Consider the following 26993-nt stretch of genomic DNA (forward strand, 5'->3'; position numbering starts at 1 on the left):
AATCGTATATGTTTTTTCAATATGCCCTTCGTTCGTAAATACGTACGTAATGCATCTTTATTTTTGGTAATGGATATGCACGTGGTTTTCGTTCATCGTCGTTCAGTCACCCAGTTCACGTCAATGCAGACCTGCGGACAGAATATTTGAACTCTCGTGCGCTCATTCATGATTGCGTTCACACATTCATTCTCACTGAAGGCCACATTCCCCGTAGGTGTTCTTCAATGGAGGTTTTATCGAGTAGCAGCATCAGTTGGACACATTTCGAGGCAGAGCAGATACGAAATATTGCTAGTTTTGGGAGATGGCCTGTAAGGCCTATACCTAATGGTTTGAAAAAAAAAAATTGCCTGATTAGTAAGGGTAGTGAAGTAAAATAGTTAGCGTACATGAAATTTCATACTCTAATGATCTACGAAACCCGATAGGTACTTGAAGAAAAGTTTACATGTGCAATACCCAAGCCGTTACAACTTTACAACTTCAAGTATGATTGCATGCATAGTTTAATTATAAGTCAACAATGTGATAATCGATTATATCAATTATACCAAGTCAGAAAGCATATTATACATTTTTTGATTTTTTGTATACATATTGATGTGTATAATAATTTAAACAGTTAAATGATGAAAGTGGTTTGTTCATATTCCAACACTACATTACAATTCATTCAATAATACACTCGCACCTATATATTAGAACTTATCGGTTACTTTATCCGCGCGGTTTAATACGTGTTGATAAAAGGGTGAAACAACGACGATCTACGTCCGCTGCACGTTTGATCTGCACGTTATGTAAACGGAACGTGACGTGGAATCCGGAATGGTACTATCCCAACAGCTGGGAAGTCCCGAACTTCAGCTGGTACTTCCTTACTAATGATATTAAAATCGGCATCAGCTGACGGATGAACTGTTGTGATCAGCCCACCGTACACGTCGGGCAACTTCAAAATTACCACCGTGAATACCGTAAAGATGCCTAGCCAATATGTCGGCCCGATCCTCTTCGGCCCGACGAGCTAGTCGTCGGTATCGTTTTACAGCCACCAAACAACCGATCGTCAACATTATTTGAACGATGAGCCAGAAAATCAAGAGACCCAAGGCGAGGCCTGCGTCAACGCAAAGCAGCCCATCCAAAGATTCTGAAATAATCAAGATTTATGTCTGCTCTCAAAAAATTTCACAGTGTTTTAAGAATTCCAGAATAAAGTAATGATGATGATGATGATAGTATTAGAATCAGAACGACGCCATATAATGGGTGAAAGATAAAACGCAATGTACTTACGACCACCAGCAACGAGAATGGTGTCTGGTACTGAACCGTCCCGCGACAGAAGAGGATCTGGCGAAACTACGGGGCTCTGAACGAATATTGAGAACTGGAGAGGAAACTTATCGGGAATCGTCTTCGGTGTTATTTCGGTGACGTTGGCTTTTGTAGGCACAGAAAATATCTCTCTACGCCGTCTTCCATAAGAATATTCATCGTTGCTGCAGTGAGCCTTCATGCAAAGATAAAATAATGCCCATACAATGGAATACTTTTATACATCATAGGGTGGCTTACTGCCGATGAAATAATGTTTTAAATGGACATAATAGGGTAAATAAATACCGGCTTGCATCTTCCGGTGCAAAACTCTACGACCACGTTGAACCTGACTAATTGGCTGTTGGGAAACTTGAAGGCAGTGAATTTTGCAACGAGTGAACTGTTGTCTGTGACGTCCCGTACCAGAGCTGGAAAGGTGCTTGTGTCAGTTGGACATCCCATTTCGTCGAGAAGAAGATAGGATGAATCTCCTCCAGCACTGCTAGCGACCAAATGTCCGGCAAAAATATCAAACGGGCCTGAAATTTACAGTCAATTTAAAAATTACACCATATGATTTCAAATGAAATTCGTGAAAGTATACAGGGAGGATTTCCAGACACTCGCCAGTAGATAGGCAACCGAAGTTACATTGAGATTACTTTGCGTGTAATATGTCACTTCGGTTGCCTATCTGCCGGCGAAGCGTCGTTCGCGTATTCAACCTTCTAGGTAAAAGGAATACTCTCGATATAAATGTATACGTGAGAAGGATATGATACCGTCGGGTGGAATTATTTCGATCTTCAGAATCAACTTCTGTCCCAGCTGAGTGACGGTTGCGTCGCGCAAAAGGCTCTCATCAAGTATCCTCATCCTGACCATCGGAGCTTCCGATGATGAGTTTACGACGGTTGAAACGATCGGTGGTAAGCCAGCGCTTGGAAAATAATGATTATAAAAGAAGAACAGGTATTCGAAAAATGGATTAAAACTATAACCATGCTCAGGCTCTTATACTTATGGATTAAAACTTCCTATAGAGACACTATGAAAATAGAATAACAAGCACAATTCTCACTTTGGGTCAATAAAATGTACATCAGAATGTACTGTGATGTTTCTTGGCTGTGGGGGGTCGTCATTTCCATCCAAGGAACAACCAACTCTTACCGCCTGGTCACCAAGTCTCTGAATTATTGGATTAAACTGCACGACAACGGTGGCCCAAGCTATGGTGCGGCTCCTGCAGGCGTTCGAATAAATATCACTTTCAGTACAACGAAAGATCAACAGTTGCTGGACGAATGAACTAGTAAATTGCGGACTTGTTTATGAAACATACCGATTACGACTATTCACGGATATGACAGGGCTCAGTCCACATTTGATGGTTCTGCCCATTGTGAGATCCTCGCGACGCGGTAAAACCAGCTTCAGGGATGTCAGGTTTTTACCACTTCCTTGCACTCCGCAACGTTCACCCCATCCACTGACGTACAACCTGCCCCAGAAGGCGTCATCCGTGCTCAATTCGACGGTGAGGCTTTCGTTCGTACATCTGACTCTCACTTGGATGATTAAAAAGATAGCTACAGCTTTCACTTCGCGAATTCATTAATTTGCAAAGTATCGGTGAGCATTGACTTACAGTCTAAACAGGGCTCGCGTTCTTTGTAGATTAGATCGGGCACGTATATCAGAGAACTTGGTCCAACACTGATAGTATCGTCGGCATGGAGGAGGCACACCAAATTCGACACAGTCATTGAATTGTACGACCGATGTACTGTATACCCTCTGCAGTTGAACCCATCTAAACTGGCGTCGCATCTCTCTTCGCACTTAAATTCGAGTAGATATAGATTAAATGCTGAGTATGAAGGGGCATCAACATCTCTTAAGTATCATTAAACTCACCTGTGTTTCGTCCAGTCCAGGCAACCTTAGATCAGAGTACAGCATAGTCGCGTTTTCGAATTCCGAGTAAGAACAGTAATCAGCCTCGGCTGAAACCAACAGTTGATATCATGTAAGTATGCCGATAAAAATCTTTCCATCATTGTCACAGCTGTTTTTAACTGTATTTGAGATTAGAAGTTAAACTATACGGACACAAATTATGGCACTGATTCTGGAGATACTCGTCTCTGTACATGGAAGCTCTATAAGCTTGAGGTCTGGATCCCCTATCAAGGGTAGAAAGAGCGCATCTACCCTGCGTGTTTCCAATGCGTAAGTCTTCGGCGGCGCGATATCGCGCCGATCTGCAATTTTTACCTGTTGAAAGAGAAACTAGATAGAACCAGTTATTGGATGCTGTTGTACTTCCACGGGGGCTTGAAAAAATGCAATGTACGAACCGGCGGCGATACAGCTTTCGTAACACTGTTCTCTCGTCATGATTTCAGGCAGCCATCTGGCCGAAGGATCCACCAAAATCGCACCGAGCGTTCGTTCCACTTGCCAGAGCCTTTGGAGCTTGCAATTTGAAGGAACTGAAAAGTTACAATTCGAGACTACAGATGTTTAAAAAAAATTAGCATACAAATATCGAGATACATGTTCCCCGAACACTTGGAGGCATGCACCAGGTACTTTAAAAACGATGCACGACTCTTGAAGAGAATTAATTGCGAAAGATAGAGGATCATTCATTTATTTAACCACGTATTCCCTTTATTTGGTGTACAGTTCTGTATAGGTATAATGTGCATACGTCTGTACCTTTAACGCAAATTTGGTGATAAAAGGTGACGTTGGGTTCTGGAACAAGATGCTGTGAGCTTACTTTTACGCTGAAACAACCGGCTCTTTCCAGATCAATTACAAAGGCAGTGCAGTTCAGTGCGCTGCACCTGAAAATTTAAACGACAGTCAATAAGTTCAGATTCCCTCATGTCGCATATTTTTCGGGATTGATAACTTACTTTCTAAAACATGTCGTCGTGATTCCTTGAGAATTTATACCCTCGTGCAGAATTGCACTTGAGTCTACGGACTCTGGTCTCATTCCGGCGACTTTTTCCCATCCGGTACTATTTTGGTCACATTGCCGTAGACCAAGCACTGGAATATCAATCTCAAATGAATTTTTATCTTCGTATAAATCATACTGAGCGAAATATGACAGACGATCGGTCTCTACGTATCTTTATGAAAAAATCTTCGTTACTTCAAGTTCAAAACTTGTAAAAACTATCAATGGACCATAACAGTTCTGCAAGAAAAAGTAAGCTTCCACTAGTCCAGAATATCGAATTATTGTTTCTTTTTTTATTTCGAATAATTAATGTAGCTATACTTTGAGGTGAAAAAATTCATGAGTACTAGTCGCCCCATTATCTTAATTCAACCACAATGAAGTTGATCCCGATGAATTTATTTGGATAAATCGAGTTTCAACTGATGAGATCAAATTGTTTTTTATGGCTAACTGTGTAATCATAGCACATGTCTCTCGAAACAAATGGTGTTTTTGAAATGCCTAAATAGGTTCACTGGTATCCATAACTTTTTCTCCGACTTAAGTTTAACTTTTAATTAACAAGCCTGGGTGGCTGTACTCACCTGCACATATGGCACACAGAAGTAATATAGATTGGATGTAAATAGTCCACGACATTTTTTTACACATTTATGTAGTTTAAAACACGTGGATATGTGCGCATGCATACGTACATTTATGATTTTGATACACGCATGTGTGTAAAAATGTTGTTTGGATAAAACAATTGTGCGTGTGGATGTGTGAAGGAGAGTGCAAGTGTGTGTATGTGTTTGTGCAATCAAAAAAAAAAAAAAAAAAAAAAAAAACTACGGCGACGCACTCTTTTTCACACTAGGAGATGTTTCCATTCTTGCACAAAACCACCAACTCAAAGTTTCCAAGATGATCTGCCGCTATGAATACGAGTGTCTTTGCATCCGCCTCGCCATAGTCTTTCAGCTGCGGTATACGCGTCAATCTATCTTACATAACAACGTGTCGAATTGACACGTGTACACGCGACTTATACTCGACTGCATCACCATCGCATTGTCATATTTGAAAAACAAGGTAGCAAAACGTCGGATCCTGCCCGAATCTAGTTGCAATTTACACTATTTACACCCCTTTGTTCTTCCTGAAGACACCAATTTTTCCAGCATCATCGACGATGGTCTTAAAATGATGGTCCAAGTCTACTTCAAGTCATCAGTTGAGCACAATGAAACTTCAGTAACCATTTTTCGAGTCCCAACTTGCGGGCATTGTTCACAAAAACGCGTTTCTGTGAGTGCAATAGTAGCTGGAGTAGACCTTCAACAGGTCATCGCTGATATCACAATTAACTTCACGTGCTCGACCGCTATGGTGGTTTTTTAGTTCCCGGAGCAATTCACACCCTTCATCCGCGTGGAAAGAAATGGCATTAATGGCAAAGTTATAGTTACAAGATAGATACCACCTGACCGTATTTGAGCTCCTCGCATAGATTCGAATTGCGAAAAATCACAAACGATGCGGGATTGCGAGCGCGAAAAGTGCAGGCTGCTCTTCCGGTTTGCTCATACTCTGATCGCGTCAGAGTCGAGGTGAATACTGCGAGTCTGCATCCGATGTGGGTAAGCTTGTATATATCCGCATGCATTGTCATATGGCAATGATGTGTTATGCCGTAATGCGTAAAGGCAGGTATTCCTCTATACGCGGGGGAAGCGACGCACGGAAGGCGATATACATCATTGTGCGATACTTGGTAGCAGGTATACAACATATATCTACGCGGCATTGTTTGACACCAGAACAGTGTCTTGAGCGTCCTCCCCGCGGCCCCTGCAGTCCTCAAGCCCATAATCTGTCGCGGACAAGGCACACCTGACAAAAACGAGCCCAAGGAATGAAAAAGAAATGTGTGTCAATCGACCAAAGACGAACGTCGCTGACGGTGAAAAGTACAAGTGCTCGTTTTGGGTTCTGTATTATGGACGGACTGACGCTTCGGCGCATGTCTTGAGCCGATAATGAACACGCTCTGCGATCTCGCCGATGGAATGGGCACGCGGAGTAAGAGATTTGAATGAAAATGGAAGAAAAGAAAAACCAGAGGGCCTATCGATGGGCGGAAAACGTCGAGTATGACAACGAACACCAGGCACGACCGCATTAATGCCTGGTCCACGTTGTAATGGCCGATCCATTGTTGTAAGCAGAGTGAGGGTGTGGTGTTTCTCCAACTCTACGTCGTCGAATTATGCGCGAAATGCCTATTCACGCGTCCTCGTTCCGTCGACGGAATATTTCTACCATATTATTGTCATGTTAATTTACTTAATTACCGAGGCGGTACACACTCGGGTCCATGCGTTCAGCCGGAACTCGTGTCATCAAACGAGTCCTCTACTTCAACTGAGCTATGTTCTATTATCAATGAAACTTGGGCGTGTTTCGGTACATCGTACCCTTAATAAAGGAAAGCGAATATCACGTGCACGCATTATCAACTGTACATTACCTTATTTAGTTGTTAAATTTCGTTTTTATTGTACTTTTTACCCTGCATTAACACAGGAAGTTTACCAGAGTTCTTCTGCAGATACTCCGTATAGCCGTCTGATATCCCAAAATGATCCCGTCATGAGTTTCTTTTTGATTTTTATGACCCTAAATATCGTTAAAGGAAAACCCATGTACCTATATATATAGATTACCCCGACATTGTACGATATTGAACTAAAATAAGTTTTCGCAACTACATAATTCTATTGTATTACTAAGATCCGCTACTTGTAGGTACTATATCATTGCTGTACTATTATACGAATGAAGTTTCGCTCACTTTTAGGACTACCGATGCGAAAAGTAGGTATCCGCTTTTTAATCAGTTGAATTGAATTGTATTGTAGTTACACGTTTGTAAGCATGGACTACAATTTTTTCAACGATTGGGTGCTTAAATTGTTTAATTTCTCCCTTCTTGATATCATCGTAGAAAGAATGACAGATTAATTCAAGCTTTTCATTTGTTGCGGATATACTGGAGACGGAAAACGCCAAGTTTTTCCATTTCTTAAAACGAATTCGTAAGCGAATATACACGAGTAAATGTTACGCCACATCCTTGACTAAAATGCGAATGGTTGTAGAGGCATTCACGTTTGCGAAGCGAACAAATGAAATTGTATATGATAGCTATAGTGCCTTGTACACTTAAGAACAGGAAGTAACCGCAGACACTTACAAGCTTGTAGGAAGATTTCACTCGCTGTATATACTACACTCATTGCCCGTAGCCTGGATAATTTTTTTTTTCTTTGGTTGAAGACTATAATAATCAGAAACGTTCATCACATGACTGCAGAACCATTTTTCAGCGTAATTTTGCAATCTTCTCGATACCCTCTTCCGAATGCCTTTTAATGTCTGGATTTCTCGTCGTTGAGTAATCAGCATTGAACAAAAAGGATGCATGAACAAAAGAAAATAAGAAGACGTTGATTACGCTCTTTATCGTCGAGCTAATTCGAAATTCTTAAAAGCGCATTTCAGGGAAATACAGAAGGAGCCATCGATAACCACAATATGCTGCAATTTCGTGATTAAGTTTAACTCTGCGCTGCTAATATTGTTACAGACCAAGACCAACATCAATGCTGAAAATCTGAATGATTTAGAACACTTTCAAAATAACGTTTTTTTCGCTCATCTATAAGAGCTTTGCTTCGCAAGGCATTAAAAAGTGATTAGAAAGCGTGGAAGGTTAATTAATTCTCACGAATATAAATTAATCGAAAGGGTCGCTTTGTAAACGCTCAAGAAATTCATTTCAGGCACGACGAAGCATGGCAATGGGCAGCTTGCTCGCCCGTCATACATGCGTGGATTCTACATTGCGCCATTTACGTTGCCAAACAAAAATGAAGTAACGGTAATAGTTGTGGTCTACGATCACTGCTCTCGCTATGTCAGTGCGTAATTCAGTCAAACGCTGTATATTCTTCTTCCGTAAAATTATCCAAACGTGTAACAAATATAGATGATCGATGATCGACGAATAAAATTCCTCCTCTGACTCCTATTCTCAAGCCAGAATTTTACTCTACGCTATATCCAGATCATTTTCATATCAATTACAGACTTTCGAAGCTGCCGATTAATCGATTAATCCCACAGCAATAATTTTTATACACACGCGTCACTGATTTACCTGCCCAGATGACTGAGTCCTATTGTGATATACCGGTAACTACGTCATCCGCTCATGGTTGTGCCTGGGCACGTTATGGATCACACCCCCACAAGCGACTAGCGATATCACCTTCACTCATCTCCGTCCGGCCACGCAATTACCGTTTGTTTCCCGCAGAAATTAGTATACACTGACAACAATGATATAAATTACTCGCATATAGGTACCACATGCTGTTTCATGACCTTGAGAAATGCATAGAAACAAGAGGGTAAATCATCCACAAGCCACTGTCCTGGCGTAAGATCTCTTTTTTTATTTCAGAGATCTTTCACTATCTTTTGACGATACTTGATCTCGCTTCACGATTAAACTTTTTATAAATACCCAGCTATTAATTACTAGAATTTTAATGAACAATCATTTTCTTCGTAGCCAAAAGGATAACTTAAAAATGTGTAAGAACCGACCGCTTTTCTCTGAGGTGCTACCACATGAAAAGGGGGACGATGTGAACATATCGTGATTCCTCGATTGGCAAAACTGAATTAGAATTAAAAAGTATCTAATATGTTTTATTGTTCTATCGCAAATGCAGCGAGACAATCATTTGTCACATTCGAAACTGTAGTGCAGGTAAATAATACATCATAAACATATGAAAAGAATTGAATTATTCTCATCCTGGGACAAGTCCTTGATTTTATGTAACCGAGTTGTTTGTGTTTTCGTGCTTGACACAGTCGTATGAATGCAGGTTATTATAGGTGCACAACGCATTTTAACCGCGATTCGTTACGTTATCTTTACGAAATAGCACCGAAGCGGGCGTTCGCGATAACTCTTGCAATATTACAGGTATATGGGTTGGTAGAACACGCGTGGAGATACTCGCAACGAAAGCGAACGTGTTCCAAGTATCGAGAATCAGTATTGCAGCAAATTATTCGTCATCACAATCTAACCGAATTGAAAAATGTATGGTTTTTATTCTGGAACAAACGGATCCTGATGTAGACCTAATCAATTATAATTTATCTAAGTATTATTAAGAAACGAAACAGTAGAATCGAAGACTTCGGTGACTTTGTATGAAATCAATATATCTCTCCCAAACGATCCGATTTAGCTTGACACACATTTAAAAAACCAAATTCACTACTCGGTGAATTCATAACGTGGGAATAATCACCTGGCTAGAGAAAAGTTTAGAAACTGCAGCCAATTTTCGGTCACAGAATGCAGACCGGGGTTCTAAATGCTTTTTGCAAATCGATTTCGGCCCAATTTCCGGCCTAGCCTTTCCCCGAGCCGATTATTCATACAAACACATCAAGGTTCGCACTGCATATCTCCACATCCAACACACACACACACACACACACGCACCGAATAAAAGTATTCTATTCCTGAAGCAGGGACAGCGTGACGGTATCATTTCAATGACATGTTCAATCCTTCCATTATTTGCCAGATCAATTATCCATTAATCGGCTTTGTCAATGAACGATGAGTGGACAAAGGCATACCTGCTCAGGTTAACATATATGCACTATAATATACCTCTTGAAACCGCACAGCTTGGATCACACGGTATTAAATCGCGCTTATTTCCCGCGTCCACACATAGCAATACACATGCAACACAGAGACTGAATTTTCTTAAAAAGTTAGGCCAACGAAAGATAAAACCACACGCAAGAGCTTTCAATTTTCACAAATAATAATTTGGGGTCCACAAAAATGTTCTCTTATATATAATATTATCGAGTCACGACTACTTCGTGGTCAGCACGAGTACTGCACCAGACTGATTCGCGCTCTTTCACTATTTCACTTCTAATTTACTTTCGTCCTCACTCACCGACGCCTGATTTTATAACATCGTTACACGTATTGTGTTTTACCTAACATAATCATCTTCACTCATTTACGTAGAGTTGTGGGCACGTCTGTCGGCAGGGAAAGTACGATATACGAATGACTTACTTTGTAGGCTCGTTGGTGTTCGCGGATGGTTTAATTGCGGCTAGTCTTTCTTGCGAAATTTGCAGGAAACAGTTTTCTGATCGAGTTTCTGCGTCCCTCTTACTGCAATAATCAGATCATTTCGCGTTCCGCAATGGAATTGCGGCCGCATCATACCTCTACGCAATACCTACTCCTCTCAACTTCTTCAGGTGTGTTGTACGATTCATTCTCGATCACACATGACATTTATCACACTCGTTTTCCAATTGTTCACCGTATTTTTTTCAACAGGCAATTTAGAAAGCGAGATTCCATCGATACATGGAACTGTTCTCCGTATCAACAAGTGGGAATAGGTCCGACTATAGAGGACAAAGTCACGACTTAAACGACGCTGTCTTTGGAGACAAATCAACGAAGAACCCTTAATCCTCTTTCATTCAATTTGCACCTACAACATTGACACTATTTATTATATTTAGCATATGATTATCAACATAACTCAAACAATATTCCTTGTGGATTATGATTCACCACTCATAACGTAACATCATTCCGCATAATATATAATAGTAGCTGATAAGAGCGCGACGTTACTCATATTTAAATACCGAAGAGTTGGATGTATTATACCCTTATAACTATGATAACGAAATCGTATATTTATTCGTAACTGGTATTGATGTGTAAAAATTTTCTTTTAAAGTTCCAAAGTTGCTTGAATATTATATTTGGTATTGTAGTACACTCATATTACTAATTAGGCTGTTACTAGGCGACTACTGAAGACGCTTGCATTGAGATGAGAATGAATATAACATTTTGCTCAGAGCATCAAGATTGCGTTACTTGGAATCATTTCTAATTTTCTCTGCAGCTGCCCAAAAACGATCTCAATTCCTAAGGATTCTTGGCCCTTCCTTGAAAATGTGCAAAAATATTGAACCAAAATAGGATTCGTTATTGAAATATTCTTTCCATGGATTGGTTATACGTAATAATATATGATTGATCAACATATGCATTTACATGTGGTAGTACACGGGCTCAGCGTATAGAAATTTCCATCATTCCTGGCACTTGCGTAATGGTTGAAAAATACCTGTGTTCTACATGCAAACATGCCGGCGTTAGAATTAGCTACAAAGTTTGCGATAAGGTATTGGAAGGTTCAGTATATAGCACAGGACAATAGAGAAGATATGGTAATAACAAAAAAAAAAGTGTCGCAATCGTTATAGTTTATCCACGCCGTGAACGCTATATATCCAGTGGTTACAAGAGGTTGCACTTTAAACGTGTTTTCGCATTGTACAATCGTCATTTGACGGAACTGGAAGAGTACATTATGAAGCGACTAGCGAGTCTATTTCTGATTATCATCTTGACTGCAGAATACGCCAGTGCTGGTGAGCATTCGGATTAAACAGACACCATTGCGACTACTCTTGTCATTTGTTTACTCCATTTCATCAATTCAAAATCAGTTTGAAATATATCATGTATCCGCCACTCTCAATAATCATACAAATGACATTTGTCGACTTCCAGTATCTCTGCGAAGACGGAGAGATGCCAGCGATGAGAGCATGGAAAGTAGCAATGGTGTGAACAGCGCGATGATGGATCATGTTAGGCAGCTAATCAACCAGGTAGAAGGCTTTCCCTTCATCGGAGACATAGTTGAGAACGTTTTAAATCAGGTACTACGCATTACGATTCAATTGGACAATGCAACCAACGGAGCTTTTAGTCGGATGATGAATAAGGTAATGCCATGTACAATTGCTGTTGAGGGAAGTACAGTGTGCAGCGGAGATCCCATGGTATTACAAATTCGTGAGTTCACTATAAACGTGATAAATCAGTTCTTTCCTCCATGGGCAAGGATTGTGATGACCACGGTTATGGATCGCATAAATCCTAATAATTTCTCTGACAACCGCTAGCCTGGCTCTGTCCATCTGTGCGCAATATTGATATTACTGATATTATACAATTATCTATGTAACAATGCATCTTTACTGCATCTGTGTTTGATTAAAACGTGATCTATATAATGCATATTTCCTGAAGAAATTTCCATCCACCTTTATTGTTAATTATTCCTCATGCCACCGTGCACTTAAATGCGTGTAATATGTATAAGTATAATTGATAAAAGATCGACCTGGTCACTCATATTTAAATACCGATCAAGTGTACGAGAGAGCATTGCAGGAAAAAATAATTTGTTAATTTCCATCGTGGTACTCTCTGAAAAGAGAGTTTGCATGGGTTAAAAGGAAGATTCTCTCTAAAGATGAGTATTGTACGTTACGTCAAAGATGGTTCATTAAATTTTTCACTTTTCTTAAAAAAAGTTTTAAAAAAATGAAAAACTGAATGAGCGCCATCTTGGACGTAATGTACAACGCTCGTACCACGGTGAAAATTTGCGAATTATTTGTTCCCGAAGCATCCGAAGTGATAAACATGGTAATCGCTGTATTTGACACGTGGTATAAGTTTTTCCTGTGAGTAAATATGGCACAGAAAGTAGCTCGCCTTATGATTTCTAATCATTCGACCGGGTTGTCAGAAGTTTGTATCGGTTCACTTTTTCTAAAAAATTGAAAAATCGAATGAGTGCCATCTTAGACGTACAAAAATCTTTCATTCAACCCAAACAAACTCTTGAGAGGGTACAACGATGGAAATTCGCAAATTATTTTTTCGTCTAATACACTAGTAAACACTGTATGCCAGACGGATACACTCGGATTTGAATTTCGTCCACGATGATCAGATGTATAAGTATAATGTGAAGTTAATATCGACGCTCTAAATTATATACTGAAAGGAAAAAGTCTAAATACTTAAGACTAATTAATGAAACAATGTAGTCACTAATGAGTATTACTATAATTCAACTCAACTACACCGTTCTGTCCCATTCATCTTTATATCATGGCGGGAACGCGAATGAAGTTAAGGGTGCGTTTCGAAATTAGCTCCCAGTACTGTCAACAATCTTTTATTTCTTTCGTGATGCCGAGTTCTTGACAAGTTCTATAAAAAGTTTTTATCGCGGTTTTATCCAATGAACATTAGGAAAATGTGTTGAGTACATAATGCGTATAGTACACGATGAAAATAAGCTATAGATATTCAGAATAGTGAATTGATAACCGCAGGTAATTACTGGGCCACGGATTAGTATGTAAATGTATATTTTCTATTTAAATCATTTTCATTCCGTATTTGGTTTTCTACATAAAGTATGACGTTTGGAAGCAGAAAATGCAGTTTCTATTTTCCATAGTTTAGTTTTTCCAGTCTATATTAAATGTACATATTTAATACATATTCAACTGGGCCCTAGTAATTACAAACACGTAGACGTATGATACCGTCATAAAATAGAGGAGTCTGTATGGTGGAAGATCGTCTACACTTGAATGCCAAAGATCTATTGAAACAGTTGTGTACGATCCGTTTCTGCACTGCTCATGTCAAGTACACAGTTGACAAAGGCAAAGGCCCGTTTAGAATATTGTCTCGAGACTAACTGGGTTGCAGATATCCAAGAATTTTCAGCATTATGTATAAGGAGTGGGTAGACATTATTGCGGTATTCAGACTCTCCGGTAGTACTTCCTGACGCGCCAGTTTCACGGAAAATTCGTCCAATGTTGGCAGCATGAAGTTCTTCGTGATCCACCAGGTCTTAACCAACGCAGCTTCACTCACGTCCGATACTATCTTGCCTGTGACATTCATCAAAGTACGTTGCACTGCAATAATTATATTTCTGATCATCGCCATAGGTTCCAATATCAGCAAGCGCCACAGCAGAACCAACGGCATGCTGACGATGTTCATAATAATGCTGCTGGTGTTATCGTGGCCTGAAAAGAACGTTTCATTCGTCAATATCAATTTTTTTCGTTTATGATCCGGTATTGAATGATAAACCTACGATCATATTACCCTCATCACTATTGCTTGTCGTCTGCAGCTCGTTGGTCTTCGTATTAAGATCGACAGATCGTTTGCCCCCGGAATTGGAATTAGCTGCACGACCAGCAAGCACTTGTGGAAAGATGGAGTGGATTGTCAGGAAAATAGCGAGAAAAATGAGTCCCCTTTTCGACATCGTTGCGACTAGGGGCGCGTCACTTCTGCTGCAGGAGAGTGGAACCTGAGGATAATCAGCCCGTGGCAATCCCCTCTCTTGTGGCAGAAGATAACCTTCGTAATTAGGTTAACTATTCAAACTAGGTATGTTGGTGGCATATGCATACTGCATTTGCAATGAAATTGAGTGATAATGGCGTCAACTGTGACGTATTGGTTGACGGTATGATGTGCTAAATCGACAATAGACTCGTGGTAGGATTAAGAGGAAAACCAGCAGAAGGCGATTCTATATTTTTCAATAGTTCACACTGACAATTTACTGATTTATATGTCGCTTATTCACGTCACGTCGAAAGAAGGGCCATAAACCCACTCGTATAACGTTGTTGACAGTAAGAGGCTTAATTTATGTATCAGGAAAGGATTTACCACAAAGTCTTTGATCAGAAAATAAAGTTATAGAAGAAGTCTACAAATGGAAAGCTCGTCAGTTATTCATTACGGAATTTGATATTGACACACTTTGATGAGTAAGTGCCATAGTATCGCTTTCATTGTCAACTCAAAATTACTGTCAACGTTATGCACCGCAGGTGGACTGATGGATTATCGGAAAGATGCTATACTTGCAATATAGGTAATTGGTACGCTTATTCAGCATAATTATCTGCATATCTGTATGATAATATCAGTAAATAGCCTCGGACGAATTGATATCAATTTCGAGGGCGAATCAATCGTTGTGTTACGCACTATCCACGCAACGTTAATTGTGTTTTGTAAAAACTGCTCAACAATGTCTAATTAACAGGTGAATAATTCACGAGTCGCTAGTGATAAGCCGAACGGCTAAGGTCGTGTTTCATGTAATTAACCTGTGGCTTGTAAATAATAAATAAAAATTCATGCGGCAATCACATGTGAAATTTAAGTAATTTGAATTGTTCCAATAAACTGTAGACGAAAGCATAGTCGACAATGATGACATTGAATACGTACGTAATATGAGTAAGTCCCACGTACACAAACCATTAATTGGAGCGTCAAAAATTTGATCATATTTTAAGATTGGACGGTATAGAATTCTACGGCTGAGAATTCAGTCGATCATTTCGGAGGAATTTGCAAAACAGAAATTGAGCGATCGGTCTTGTTTGCGCCTATCGACATAAGTTGGTGTGTTTTTACAACTCTGATGAATAAAAGGGAGAAGAAAACCTGTGTACACACTGAAAAATATACCTCATATGACTAATTGGTATACTCTGTACATACATGGCATACGCTTAAATTTAATGTTAGACCTTCGCTTCGTATCGTACGAATACCTACAAGCTGATAACACAAGCCGGAACGTTTTAATATTTTTCTAGGTTGTATAAAATTTCTGATGCTTCATGTTACAATTACGAGACTTACTACCACTGAATAGATTACCACTTAAAACTGAATTTTTCATTCAACGAAATACATTAATTGCCACCGAATTAATCAAACAACTTATTTGACTAGACTGGATAAGACATTTTTTAGTCAGAAAATAATTAGAATTTAGTCTTGAGAGTAGCTGTAATATTTTCTTTCAACGATCAAATGGAGTCTTAAATTACTGCAACTAAAATCTGACTGTTCCCAATAATAAGAAAAAATAAAGATGGGATACTAGAAATAAGTCTTGTTGTATATTGCGTAATTATCAGCGCATTATTTATGAACAATAAATATGCATGATTTACATTCTACGTGTTATGCTCATTTATAGTAGATACGGCTGTCTATACAATTATTAATCTTCTCGTCTGTTAAATATTCGCATATAATGTGAAGGAAATAATTCATCGAAGTCCCGAAGTAAATTAACAGGCATCCGCATCTCGTTAGCCTACACATATGCGCAAGAAATTTCCATTGGCATAATGGAGAACACGGTGCAGGGAAATCTCTGTCCCCAAAAGGTTGTCATCAAAAAATCCATCAGCCACATAATTGGGATGACATTCCACAAGTCGTTGGACTCCGTCAGACCCGTGGAACTTTCGGTCGAGTTATCGTTGTTGATTTCGGTTGATCCCGAATCAACTGAACCTGACTCATTAGAATTATCTGTGGAATTTCAAAGTATGATATATGCGAAGCACTGTACAGTTTTGTTAAAACTCATGAGTTAACATGTCTGTATCGTTAAAGCACTTACCTGCCTCGCAAAAACTCGCGAGCACGAGGATCGTGATCATAGTGACTCCTATGAAGAAACGATGCAAGTTACTCGCCATTCTCAGTTTCACCATCTTGGATAATACCTCGACAAAGTGACGAAGGAGATACTGAATACCTAGTGCGTGTCCTCGATCATGTTACTTCTTTTATATACTTGGGAACTGTTGTTGTCTACATGAACACGTTGTAATTGGGGGCGTAATGGGTTGTGGCGACTTTACGCACCTTATGTTTGGAATTGTGTGTTCTTATCAGCCACGATGCGCGAATAATCTACTGCAGCTCGATTTCACCAACTTATTTCACAACGTATCAAGAAATTTTTTTGAAACTCAATGTTAATGCAATTTTATCATGCGACCGGGTGACTCAAGTTTCCTTACACCTGTACGAAAAGATATCACACCTGTAATTTAATGTATTTCCATTACCTGACTATGACATTATGTAAGTATAATTTTCTACTAGCTCAAGGGCTGTAAAGATTCTTTCGCCACTGCATTGGTGCATGTATTATAAAGATCTGGACATGCAGACCTTCTCCAACGGGGAAATAGCCTATCCAAGGAACAAGAAGAAGCAGAAGGAGTTATAAAAGGAGGGTTGTACATAATTGTTATTATCACGCGACAATCGCTTAGTTCTTATTTTATCTTTAATCCAGTTGGCATTTATATTTAGGATTCAAGTCGTGAATGAGTTGAACTCGAATATAGACTAATACATATTCCATGTTATTCTCACTGCATGTTTTTTCGCGTGACTGCGAAATGAACAAATTATATTTTCATCATCATCATTTCCATTAAGCTTAGTACATAGTACATACTGTGGTTAATTGTAAGATGTATGTATATAAAAGTGAAGACGGCCGTTATAATTTCTCCGCAGCTTGGCGAGCTTCGGCCATGTAGAGCCTGCCGAGATCGCTCAGATCGGCGGTTTCCTCTAAGAGCCAATCACGGTAGTAGAATACTCGTGCAAAGCCATCTGGTAAACCATTGGCGCAGAGATTTGCCCACGACACAACCCCAGCCAATTCTCGGTTACACACGAGAGGACCGCCAGAATCACCCTACGACACGTGTCGTATTTTATGATATTTCAAATAAATAATGCGATTATCGTATAAATGAGGATGCATGATGGATAGTTGTGCCATTAACCGACTAATTTAAACTACAAGCGAAGCGTTGGGCGGAAAAAAAACCTTGGACGGGAATATTTATCACATTACCGGTAATAATAACTGACCACGGCTGTCAATTTTTCGTAATCGAACTAACAATTTAGTGACAACTGACTTTTAAGATAAAAACTGCAAAACAATAACAATATAGAAATATATTTTACAAGCACATATGTGCATGCACGGAAATCATGAAATTCTCCATAATCGTTCTGGATCCACGATAACTTATAGCTTTCGATACGCCGTTTCCCGATAGGCGATTGTCGTTTCAAAAAGCTTTTATCGTTCGCTTCGAAAAAAGTTTATTGCAACGCGAATTGTATTTATGTACATACATGTCCATTAATTCCTGTGATTTAGAACTGTTGATATGAATTACGTGCAGCAATTTTCATTTCGAAAAAAGTTTATTGTAACGTGAATTGTATGGACATACATACATGTCCATTAATTCCTGTGATTTATTGTTAGAACTGTTGATATAAATTACGTGCAGCACGCACACCTACGTTAATACATATTCGCTCCGTAATAAATTGGTGAAATAAAAATTATACATCGGACCGTTAACAACTATGATAATAACATTTGTTCCGTTATGTCTGTGTAGAAATTATCGCTGTCAAGTTAATTTATGTAAGAGTTCAGCAATTCACGTCCCGCATGCAGGGCATCATATAGTGCTCTCCAAATAATAATCATGAGACTCATGAATGAACGAAAATGTAGAACATTATTTAGCTTTAACTCTTGTTTTCCTCTGATCTTGTACCACTCCCTTTTTAAAGACCCCTAGTTATAGGCAAATCAAAGTACAATCCACTCTGAGCAGCTCCGAGTTTCGCTGAGGCGACGTCCACATTCGCAGCCATGTGCAAACAAAAGAGCAGCGGAGCTGCTCAGAATGAATTGATATCATGATTTGCCTATAATTAGGAGCTGCTCGGAATGAACATGTACTACGTTTTGCTCATAATTAGGGGTCCCTAAGGGAGCACTTCACGAAAATAACAAGGTACAGGTATACCTAAAATTACTTCCGCGTTTACGCTGATCCCTGCCGCGATCATTGTCTCTATTTTGTATGATTGATTGTTCGGTGTGTAAAGATCATATAGGCAAATCTAACCGCTCTACTAGGCCCTCGAGGCGCGGCTGGCTGCAGCCTCGGCTGCATAGATTCTGCCCAGGTCGCTCAGGTCGGCGATGTTTTCGTTGACCCAGTCACGGAAGGCATAAACCCGGGCAAATCCGTCCGGTAAGCCGTTGGCGCAGGGGTTTCCCCACGAGACGACACCCGCCAATTCCCCGTTACATACGAGCGGACCTCCGGAGTCGCCCTGCAGCATTTTATTCCACATTGTCAGGTAGGCACCAGCCTTTTTATCCAGTGGTGCATATTCTTTTATTTTAATACAGCTAATCAGAGTCCCTAGGCTTAATGATTTCGAATCTTACCATCAACCCACCATAAAACCTAAGCTCTTGGGAGAGATACGAATATACAAATCAATCCATTTGAAATTTTGAAGAATTGAACAGCCCTTGGTCAATCATTATTGCTATCTTTACCTGCTGAAGGCGAGGCTTGATTCCTCTTGCGAGAAACCTTTCGTCTGGCGGCAAGCGCGGAACTATTCTGTTAATTAATGGCTCAATGATTTCTTTTACTACCAATAAACCGTGATCACCGAACGTTGTGGAAGTGGTGTCAATCACAAATATATTTTGAAATCGCACATCTATCTACAGGTATACGAATCTATTGAAGAACGTTGTTTTCCAGTAAATTCAACGCTTCGCTTTCTATAAAAGTATAATTCACGTGTGCAGAATGCGCGAGTTATTTTACACGCATGAATTTAAAGAGACGCTTTTATGTTAAAGAATTGGAATGATTTCATAAATATTTGTGATGCAGTCGTATGATAAGCTGTGAGTCTTTCGACGAAACGTTGAAACTCTGATGACAACGAATGATCTAGTTGATTTATGTTCCAGGTATTACGTATCCTATAGTCAACAGTATAAGCTTATAAATGCATTTAAACCAACAAATACTCACGCTGCACACGCCGTTCCCTCTCACGCCACCCACACACAGAGTGGAGTTGAATATCATCGAAGATGCCCAGTATTCGATGCACGTATCGCGAGTCATAGTAGCCATGACTCCAGACTGCAGTTGACTCGGCAAGGTGTTAGAAGGCGTCTGAAAAATATTTCTAACTAGAGCAGGAAAATCAGCGAATCCTACACGAAATGCTGAAAAAAATTCATCTGGATCGATTTAAACTTAATTGAAATATGCCAGATGAAAAAATCCGCTCCTAACCAATTGGGCAAATTTCTCAAATTTAGAATTCTTCGATTTAGTTTTCGTTATTGGTACTTTCATCAGCCGTCAGCCAACTTACGTGGTGTCGACCCCACCCGGAAATGTCGCAATCCTGAACTCCAACATCGGCACTTGCGATGGGTATCGGTTGTTCGGTAGCAGTGTATGGTATTGGTGTAGCAAGCTTCAATACCGCAATGTCATTTTCCCATGTGTTGCTGGCATTGTATTCAGGATGTATTCGCACTTCCGACAATCGCGTAACCCGTCCTCCGACAACGTTGCTTAAGTGGCCTGTAACGACGAATCTTGCACTCGGATCAACCGGCTCTGGAACATTGCTGCAAAAGCAATAAACGGTTTTCTATTTTTCAACACGCTTATTTTTACTGCAGTAAATTTTCAGATGAACGATCTAAGGTGGCATGGAACCAACACTTTCAGTTCATAATTATGGTAGCACTTTTTTATTAATTCAATAAAATTAATAATATATCAACTAACTTGGCGACGCAGTGAGCTGCGGTGACCACGTGCTCGGGTGTTACGAGGGCTGCCCCGCAAGTATGGGAAGAGCTAGTGCCAACGCGTAGAGACACCTTTAGACATACCATAATTGATTATTGCTGTTGAAATAAGTGACGAGTGATTAATTTTTCAACAAAATGGTAATCACCATGTACGGATATCTTCCATACACCGCAACATCTGCGTTGACGAGACGGTCTTCCGGTCTGGCTGTTAACAATCAGGCAAGAAATTCATGTAATAACGTATTATTTCAACAATAATTGCTAATAATTCATTATCACGTGGTACAAGCACTTGTGATTGAAGTGGGCATCTGATAATCTAATATTTTACATATCAAAATAGCTTTAAGTATAAGAAAATTTCAACGCACCCGATGAAACGGCCAGGGTGGCAACGCCGATGAACAAAATGAGCACAAGCCGCAACATCCTTGTAAAATTTGTGCACGAAAAATGATCCGCCATTCGGCTATATAGCCTCGGCGTATTAGTTATCGTATAGATAGAGAATTCCATTTGTCTTAATTAGGAATCCTAGATGACTGGAGAAAAACGAGAATTAAGAATCTGATGGACAGTCAGCGGGAGAATTTCTTCCGATAATACCAGACTAGCCGCGACGGCGATGATCGACGTGCCGGTAGCGAAGATAAGGACATGATATCGGGTGGCTAGAAGCTTACCAATACGGGTCAACCTCGATTTCATTCACATGTAAATACGGGCTAGGCTGTATTACGAAACTCCATTACGTACACCATCGATACGTTCGCAAGGGAGTGTTATCATCATCATATCATTTCCATGATCGTCAATAAACTTTCGGATTTCTAATTCTGTCCGAGCAGCACGCAATTATTGTATCAGGAATGGTATGAAGGTATATTCCTACATGGATTAATCTACAAATGAATTACCTGTAACCGGAATTGCCACACAATCACGTGTTGTGTCCACATTAAATATAAATGCACTTTGGCCTAGATCACTGGATGGTTATTATCAGATTACAGATCGAGTAATGGATTGGTACAGGCGTTATCGTAGCAGAAATATCGCCCGTTGTCTGTTACTTGCCAATATGCCGCATAAACCTGCATACAAATGGTTCACAGTTCACCGCGTTAGATATACTCGGGTTTAATCACTTCTCGATATGCCATATGCATACTGTAAAACGTCGGCGTTAATGAACAGTGATAATTATAAACACACCTGGAATGTGCGCAAAAATTTTGAAATGTAAGTGATTCGATTCTGATTCTAATGTTGTGATCGATTTTTAATGTCACTAACGGAACAGTTCACCAGATATTCTGATAAATCATTGAATAGGTGAACATTTACTCGGACTTTAACTATCTTTGGGTTAGATCAATTTGTTATATTATATATTTGCCGATTTTTTGTGTTATTTGCACATTATACTCTGGTTTTATGCCAATTTACCGAGCGATCGTACCGCTATGTGCAAATTCATTTACCGCTTGTTTGATTTAAGTTTATCGATTCATAAAGTAAATAATTTATCCAATAAAATCATCCGTCTGTAATACGGTCAACGTATTTCTACCTTCCACAAGGGTTCTCCAGTGTCTTTCCAATTCAGGTGCATGATCGAATATTCGTATGTAAAGATGTATCAGGTTTACAAAGCACATTTAAGCCTTTATGTTTCAGGTAAAAACATGGATGTATGGGGAAGTTCTGACCAGAATTTTGTAAAAAAATTGTTATAACGTCTTCAACAAACATTTTGCGTTCAAAGTGCCGGTGACTTGCGATTGTCAATGAGAACCACGAGCACTAACGTTTTCGATATGTTTACGCAGCCGAGTGACGAGCAAACGAGTAATTTCACGGTGAACATTTGCCTTTGGTCATCATCTCATGAATCATGGAACCAATTGGTGTTCAATGATCGGCAAGTAAGAATAAGTAAATTAGGTACCCATCGCTGAACGACATCACTTAGTTCGCCTGGAACAGAAAACGGGATAGTACCTACTAAAAAAACGAGAGCTGAAAGAGTGAAAACTAAGAGAAAAACTGAAATGCTAATGCTCGTTCGTAGCCTGTTAGGAACGATGTCGAGTTTCGTTGTTCTAGTTCTAATCGCGGTAAGTTTGGCCACGCACATTGCGAGCAGTCAACTAATCAGACCAAACCACGTCTACCAAAGCCTGATATCTGGTGTGCACGACTACTTCAACAGCACGTGCATCATACTGCTGCACGCGACGATTGATCCGATGGCAACGAAAGGTGAAAAATGCGAGAATCATCAATTGTCGACACACATACCTATATTATGAACAGTAATCCGTGTTTGCAGGAACAATAAATACCGTGCGTTTGCGAAATCTTCAGTTGTACCTTTCCCGAGAACGACAGACGCGAACTGCGATCATGGACCTCGGCACCTTCACTACAAAAGTAATTATTCCGTTGTAAGAAAGGTACACGTATTTACGAGATGGACGTGATGATCGTATTTTCTTAAATTCTAGGTCGGTCGATCATATTTTAACATCAAACGGCCACTGTTCGTCATTCTCAATGATCAAGGGAACGTACAACAGCTTCTGACAAATGTAAATGCTATCAAGTTTCGTCATAAGCCTAAGTTTAATATATAAGAAAAATCTCGTCCAGTTTTTTACTTCAGTTCTAGAATCCTGAGTAATTTTTGCACCCCCTTTGCCAAGTATGTTCAAGTACAATCCGTACGTGTAGGTATACATGTGGTATATTATATATAACAGCAGGTATCTACGTGGATAACTATGGCCTACCCAACGTGGATGATATTCTTGAGCGAAGGTTCCAGAGCGAGCGATTTCTTTTCTCGCATGGACATACCGTTTGACTGCGAATTCCTGGTCTCGGAAAGTAACGGGACGATGGAAGTAATTACGGAGGTGTATCGTGTCTCTCCAGGGGATGTGTTACGTGATTTGCCCTTTGGAACATGGAGCCCTACTGATGGGGTCAGGACAACGAGGCTGACCTTTTATCAACGGCGAAGCAATCTTTTCGGGAAGAAACTACGTGTCACCTCGATAGAGGTATTCCGATATGAAATCTATCAGATCTGTTATCAGTTATAAATGGTCACGCCGTGATAAACGGAGATTATAAAGTGCACCGACGAATGTCATGACCATCACCGTACAGAAGGAAGATATAGTTTTTTGTACGTCACAGAACTCTTTTTTAAAATGCTTTTCTCAAGTCTTTTCAAAATCAAGTCAACTTTCCAATGCCTTCAGAGTTTTCATCCTTTCAGACTCTTGTTAACGCTCAGACTCTGAAGAAATCGACCTTCGATTAGAAAGGCAATATATTTCAGAAGTAGGAGATGAATATATCGTACAGGGTTTTTTGTGAGACACTAATGACAACGTTGCATAGCACAGCACTCTCATGACATAAGCATATTTTTCGTATAATGTCGGATGATACATGGTACTGGATGATTGCAGAATCCACCGATGTCAACGATCCTAACCGATGAACATGGTGAAATGATTGGTGTTGGCGGGTTGTTCGGTCGGATCCTGGAAATACTTCAAGAAAAAATGAATTGCACGTAAGATATGCGTGATTATATATGTATGATACCGAATTGTACGTGTAATCGTTAAAAATGTTGGAAACTCACTCACGTAATTGATCATGAAACCAGCTAGGTTGAACCTTCATCACCAGATTTATCGTCAGTTTTTGTAGTGTCACACTCGTTCTTCAGACTTTTTTTTCCTTGGCGCTTTCTCAATTCCTCCAGCTGTTTTGCTGTTTCTTTCTTGAAGTAACGGTCTTGGCTTGCCGATCCCCTTTCTTCAAAAATATCCGTCTTCGTCCCATCGCCTTTCCGTCTCCTCCGTTCTGAAAATAACCTCTGCCCTCGACAAGTTCTAACCATTCGCCACAATCCACGTCGAATCATTTTCAAACCCTGCAAGACTGATTCACCACGTTATTTTTTTTTCAAGAATCCGTACCGCCCACCCCGACATATTTTCGTTTGCGTATAGATCAAACTTTAAGCCCGTGAGGTAGAAAAAAATGTTGACCAATACTGCCAAATATAAAACGGGCCATGGCCATTAACAGCCACAACTATATTCACGTCTTTGTGCAGTGTCGTTTGTTTTTCGCTCCTGCTTCTCTTTTTCCAAGCAATAATTTTCTTCAACAGGTTCGAATACATCGCGTGTGACTCGTGGGGTTCGATATCCCCGAATGGAACCTGGAACGGAATGATTGCTTTGTTGAATGAAAGAAAGGCCGATCTGGCTGCCAGTGAACTAGTGATAACCACGTCACGAACACAGATCGTTGATTTCACCATACCAATTGTATCCTCCAGGTAAGCTATACAGCTAAACAAAGCTGCATCAAACGTCGTGTATGGGATAATTAGAAATGGTGATACTCTACCGGTCGATACAGATTCCGTACCTACATCCAAAGACCATCGTTTGCATTTGTCAAGTGGCGAGGCTACACGGCACCCTTTTCAACGAACATCTGGATGACCGCTGGATCGCTGATAATACTTTCCAGTATCATCATCGTTTGGATGGAATATGCCGAATCATGTTTGAATCATCACAAAAATTTAAATAATTCAAGATTTACGGAGACCATTTTGTCAGTTTTTGGAGCTTTTTGCGGCCAAGGTTGTATCCCTCATCCAAGTTCTGTACGCAGGGTGCGTTATTTTGTGTCGAATTGCTTGAATTGCTATGCGTGCATCGTGAACGATACGAAATATTAATAGCTGCAGACTTTGCTTCTCTCCAGCTTGCTGATATCAGGACGTACATCAATTCTATTTCTTGTTGGTCCGAACTACATGAAAAATGGCCACAAGCAATCCAGCGCGAATAATACTGTACGCACAGGGCTGTTAGCATGATTCTAACAACAAGCACACAATTAAAACAATGGTGTTTTTTATCTTGCCTCAGGCATAATGCCCTCCTCGATGACAACTGCGAGGACCATTCACCTGGCGATTCACCTGACAGCAGTCATTCTATTAGCCGCCTACTCCGGAGCTCTGGTCAGTTTCTTAGCCGTCCAAATGTTCACGATGCCGTTCACGACGATGGAAGGTCTGTTGGAAGACGGTACCTACAGATTCGGAGTTGTCTCAAAATCGGCGGAGTACAATTTGTTCAGCGTAATAGTCAAATATTGGAAATTTCCAAAATTATCCAAAACTTATCAGCAATTAGTTCAATCACAGCACAGGCGTGTTATACCTACACTATAATTTTTCCGACAGAATACATCCGACTTAGTGCTTCGAGCGCTGTTTGAAGAGAGAATGGAGTCGGACGGACAGTTACCACGAAACTACCTCGAGGGGTTACAACGTGTTTGCGAACAAAATAAGTACGGTTTCATGATTACGGACACCATGGTCGAGGCACTTGAGAACCGAGTTGACTGCATAATCGAAGCACTCGAAACTATGCTGCAAACTTCTTTAGCCATGGCCGTGGCAAAGAATAGCCCTTACCGAGGGATCGTCAACGCTAAGTAAGTCTTTTTACGCATAACATATCCAAGAACAAAATATTAAGTACTTAAGGAATCATTACACCAACAGCATTCTAATGATGAGGGACAGCGGTATTCTGAATCGCATATTCAAGGCCGAGTGGCCGATTAAATTCACCAAGGTATACCAAAATACGATTAGGGTGAGACTTTATGCCGAGACTCTTGCGATTCGTCAAATAACATTTTCCTCGATGGTTGATTCAACGTTGTGTATTCATTGTTTCTTTACACAGGCTAAGCAGCAATGGAGTTCTGTTGAATTTGGGGATATCGTTCCGCTGATTCTCGTCCTTGTCTGCGGTATTATTCTTGGGAGTATTTTTTTTTGCGCCGAGAAATTTATCGCCTGGCAATCTGCATACCTCAAATACGGTAACGAAATACACCGCACCGAAATTAGGAGTCTTAATTGATTAAATCATATATTGTATGAAAATAAATATTGATCGAGCTAGTTACAGTATCATTGTATTATAGAATCCTTACATTATAAATAAATTGGTTCCCATTCTATATTGTTCGCTTTATTTCTTTGTCAACCA

At 40.0% G+C, this 26993-nt stretch overlaps 5 protein-coding genes across 13 annotated transcripts; 2 read left to right on the top strand and 3 right to left on the bottom strand.

Moving 5' to 3' along the window:
* Positions 1-119: 119 nt before the first annotated feature.
* LOC124411608 lies at positions 120-17104 on the bottom strand. 2 transcript variants are annotated; one of them, XR_006929690.1, is made up of 3 exons: positions 16789-17104; positions 16675-16697; positions 120-131 (listed from the first exon to the last, which is right to left on the bottom strand). XR_006929690.1 is itself a non-coding variant. In XM_046890831.1 (2 exons), the coding sequence occupies exons 1-2, from the start codon at positions 16880-16882 to the stop codon at positions 16477-16479; spliced, it is 315 nt and encodes a 104-aa protein (XP_046746787.1). In that variant the 5' UTR covers positions 16883-17038; the 3' UTR covers positions 16153-16476. The 2 variants fall into 2 exon arrangements, 1 of the variants encoding a protein (XP_046746787.1); XM_046890831.1 differs by lacking the exon at positions 120-131 and having other exon boundaries at positions 16153-16697; positions 16789-17038.
* LOC124411601 lies at positions 626-10724 on the bottom strand. 3 transcript variants are annotated; one of them, XM_046890822.1, is made up of 13 exons: positions 10491-10724; positions 4260-4398; positions 4057-4187; positions 3693-3827; positions 3445-3609; positions 3250-3338; positions 2981-3173; positions 2675-2900; positions 2411-2575; positions 2112-2269; positions 1633-1868; positions 1303-1519; positions 626-1156 (listed from the first exon to the last, which is right to left on the bottom strand). In XM_046890822.1, coding segments are annotated over exons 1-13 (2106 nt in total). In that variant the 5' UTR covers positions 10492-10724; the 3' UTR covers positions 626-905. The 3 variants fall into 3 exon arrangements, with proteins under 3 accessions (XP_046746778.1, XP_046746777.1, XP_046746775.1); XM_046890821.1 differs by lacking the exon at positions 10491-10724 and adding an exon at positions 5208-5608; XM_046890819.1 differs by lacking the exon at positions 10491-10724 and adding an exon at positions 4900-5608.
* On the top strand, positions 11685-12436 carry LOC124411607. The gene is made up of 2 exons (XM_046890830.1): positions 11685-11881; positions 12024-12436. The coding sequence occupies exons 1-2, from the start codon at positions 11821-11823 to the stop codon at positions 12419-12421; spliced, it is 459 nt and encodes a 152-aa protein (XP_046746786.1). The 5' UTR covers positions 11685-11820; the 3' UTR covers positions 12422-12436.
* Positions 17105-17639: 535 nt separating the features above from the next.
* Positions 17640-21405, bottom strand: LOC124411604 (chymotrypsin-like protease CTRL-1). Of its 3 annotated transcripts, XR_006929689.1 has the most exons (8): positions 21246-21405; positions 21018-21079; positions 20846-20940; positions 20421-20682; positions 20069-20215; positions 19133-19343; positions 18444-18527; positions 17754-17886 (listed from the first exon to the last, which is right to left on the bottom strand). XR_006929689.1 is itself a non-coding variant. In XM_046890827.1 (7 exons), the coding sequence occupies exons 1-6, from the start codon at positions 21388-21390 to the stop codon at positions 19140-19142; spliced, it is 915 nt and encodes a 304-aa protein (XP_046746783.1). In that variant the 5' UTR covers positions 21391-21405; the 3' UTR covers positions 17757-17886; positions 19133-19139. The 3 variants fall into 3 exon arrangements, 2 of the variants coding, with proteins under 2 accessions (XP_046746784.1, XP_046746783.1); XM_046890827.1 differs by lacking the exon at positions 18444-18527 and having other exon boundaries at positions 17757-17886; XM_046890828.1 differs by lacking the exons at positions 18444-18527; positions 19133-19343 and having other exon boundaries at positions 17640-17886; positions 21246-21404.
* A 1313-nt stretch (positions 21406-22718) lies between these two features.
* On the top strand, positions 22719-26877 carry LOC124411426 (probable glutamate receptor). Of its 4 annotated transcripts, none has more exons than XM_046890520.1 (11): positions 22719-23139; positions 23210-23310; positions 23385-23468; positions 23640-23942; positions 24360-24466; positions 25076-25246; positions 25330-25559; positions 25851-26065; positions 26171-26427; positions 26498-26591; positions 26685-26877. In XM_046890520.1, the coding sequence occupies exons 1-11, from the start codon at positions 22929-22931 to the stop codon at positions 26862-26864; spliced, it is 1953 nt and encodes a 650-aa protein (XP_046746476.1). In that variant the 5' UTR covers positions 22719-22928; the 3' UTR covers positions 26865-26877. The 4 variants fall into 4 exon arrangements, with proteins under 4 accessions (XP_046746476.1, XP_046746479.1, XP_046746477.1 ...); XM_046890523.1 differs by having other exon boundaries at positions 26498-26570; XM_046890521.1 differs by having other exon boundaries at positions 23643-23942.
* The last annotated feature ends 116 nt before the right edge of the window (positions 26878-26993 follow it).

Source organism: Diprion similis, chromosome 10 (genome assembly GCF_021155765.1).
Source record: "Diprion similis isolate iyDipSimi1 chromosome 10, iyDipSimi1.1, whole genome shotgun sequence".
Taxonomy (NCBI): Eukaryota; Metazoa; Arthropoda; class Insecta; order Hymenoptera; family Diprionidae; genus Diprion; species Diprion similis.

What these genes read in the sequence shown, in the direction of transcription:
- LOC124411601 (XM_046890819.1), bottom strand. Translation starts at nt 4,966, where the DNA reads ATGTGTAAAAAAATGTCGTGGACTATTTACATCCAATCTATATTACTT. An exon ending in CGAAAGCTGTATCGCCGCCG is followed by an intron (nt 3,610 to 3,692) that starts GTTCGTACATTG and finishes CTCTTTCAACAG; the next exon opens with GTAAAAATTGCAGATCGGCG. An exon ending in TCCGTGAATAGTCGTAATCG is followed by an intron (nt 2,576 to 2,674) that starts GTATGTTTCATA and finishes GAACGCCTGCAG; the next exon opens with GAGCCGCACCATAGCTTGGG.
- LOC124411607 (XM_046890830.1), top strand. Translation starts at nt 11,821, where the DNA reads ATGAAGCGACTAGCGAGTCTATTTCTGATTATCATCTTGACTGCAGAA. An exon ending in TGCAGAATACGCCAGTGCTG is followed by an intron (nt 11,882 to 12,023) that starts GTGAGCATTCGG and finishes GTCGACTTCCAG; the next exon opens with TATCTCTGCGAAGACGGAGA.
- LOC124411608 (XM_046890831.1), bottom strand. Translation starts at nt 16,882, where the DNA reads ATGGTGAAACTGAGAATGGCGAGTAACTTGCATCGTTTCTTCATAGGA. An exon ending in CGCGAGTTTTTGCGAGGCAG is followed by an intron (nt 16,698 to 16,788) that starts GTAAGTGCTTTA and finishes GAAATTCCACAG; the next exon opens with ATAATTCTAATGAGTCAGGT.
- LOC124411604 (XM_046890827.1), bottom strand. Translation starts at nt 21,390, where the DNA reads ATGGAATTCTCTATCTATACGATAACTAATACGCCGAGGCTATATAGC. An exon ending in CACCCTGGCCGTTTCATCGG is followed by an intron (nt 21,080 to 21,245) that starts GTGCGTTGAAAT and finishes GATTGTTAACAG; the next exon opens with CCAGACCGGAAGACCGTCTC. An exon ending in ATGGAAGATATCCGTACATG is followed by an intron (nt 20,941 to 21,017) that starts GTGATTACCATT and finishes GTATGTCTAAAG; the next exon opens with GTGTCTCTACGCGTTGGCAC.
- LOC124411426 (XM_046890520.1), top strand. Translation starts at nt 22,929, where the DNA reads ATGCTAATGCTCGTTCGTAGCCTGTTAGGAACGATGTCGAGTTTCGTT. An exon ending in TCGGCACCTTCACTACAAAA is followed by an intron (nt 23,311 to 23,384) that starts GTAATTATTCCG and finishes CTTAAATTCTAG; the next exon opens with GTCGGTCGATCATATTTTAA. An exon ending in TACGTGTCACCTCGATAGAG is followed by an intron (nt 23,943 to 24,359) that starts GTATTCCGATAT and finishes GGATGATTGCAG; the next exon opens with AATCCACCGATGTCAACGAT.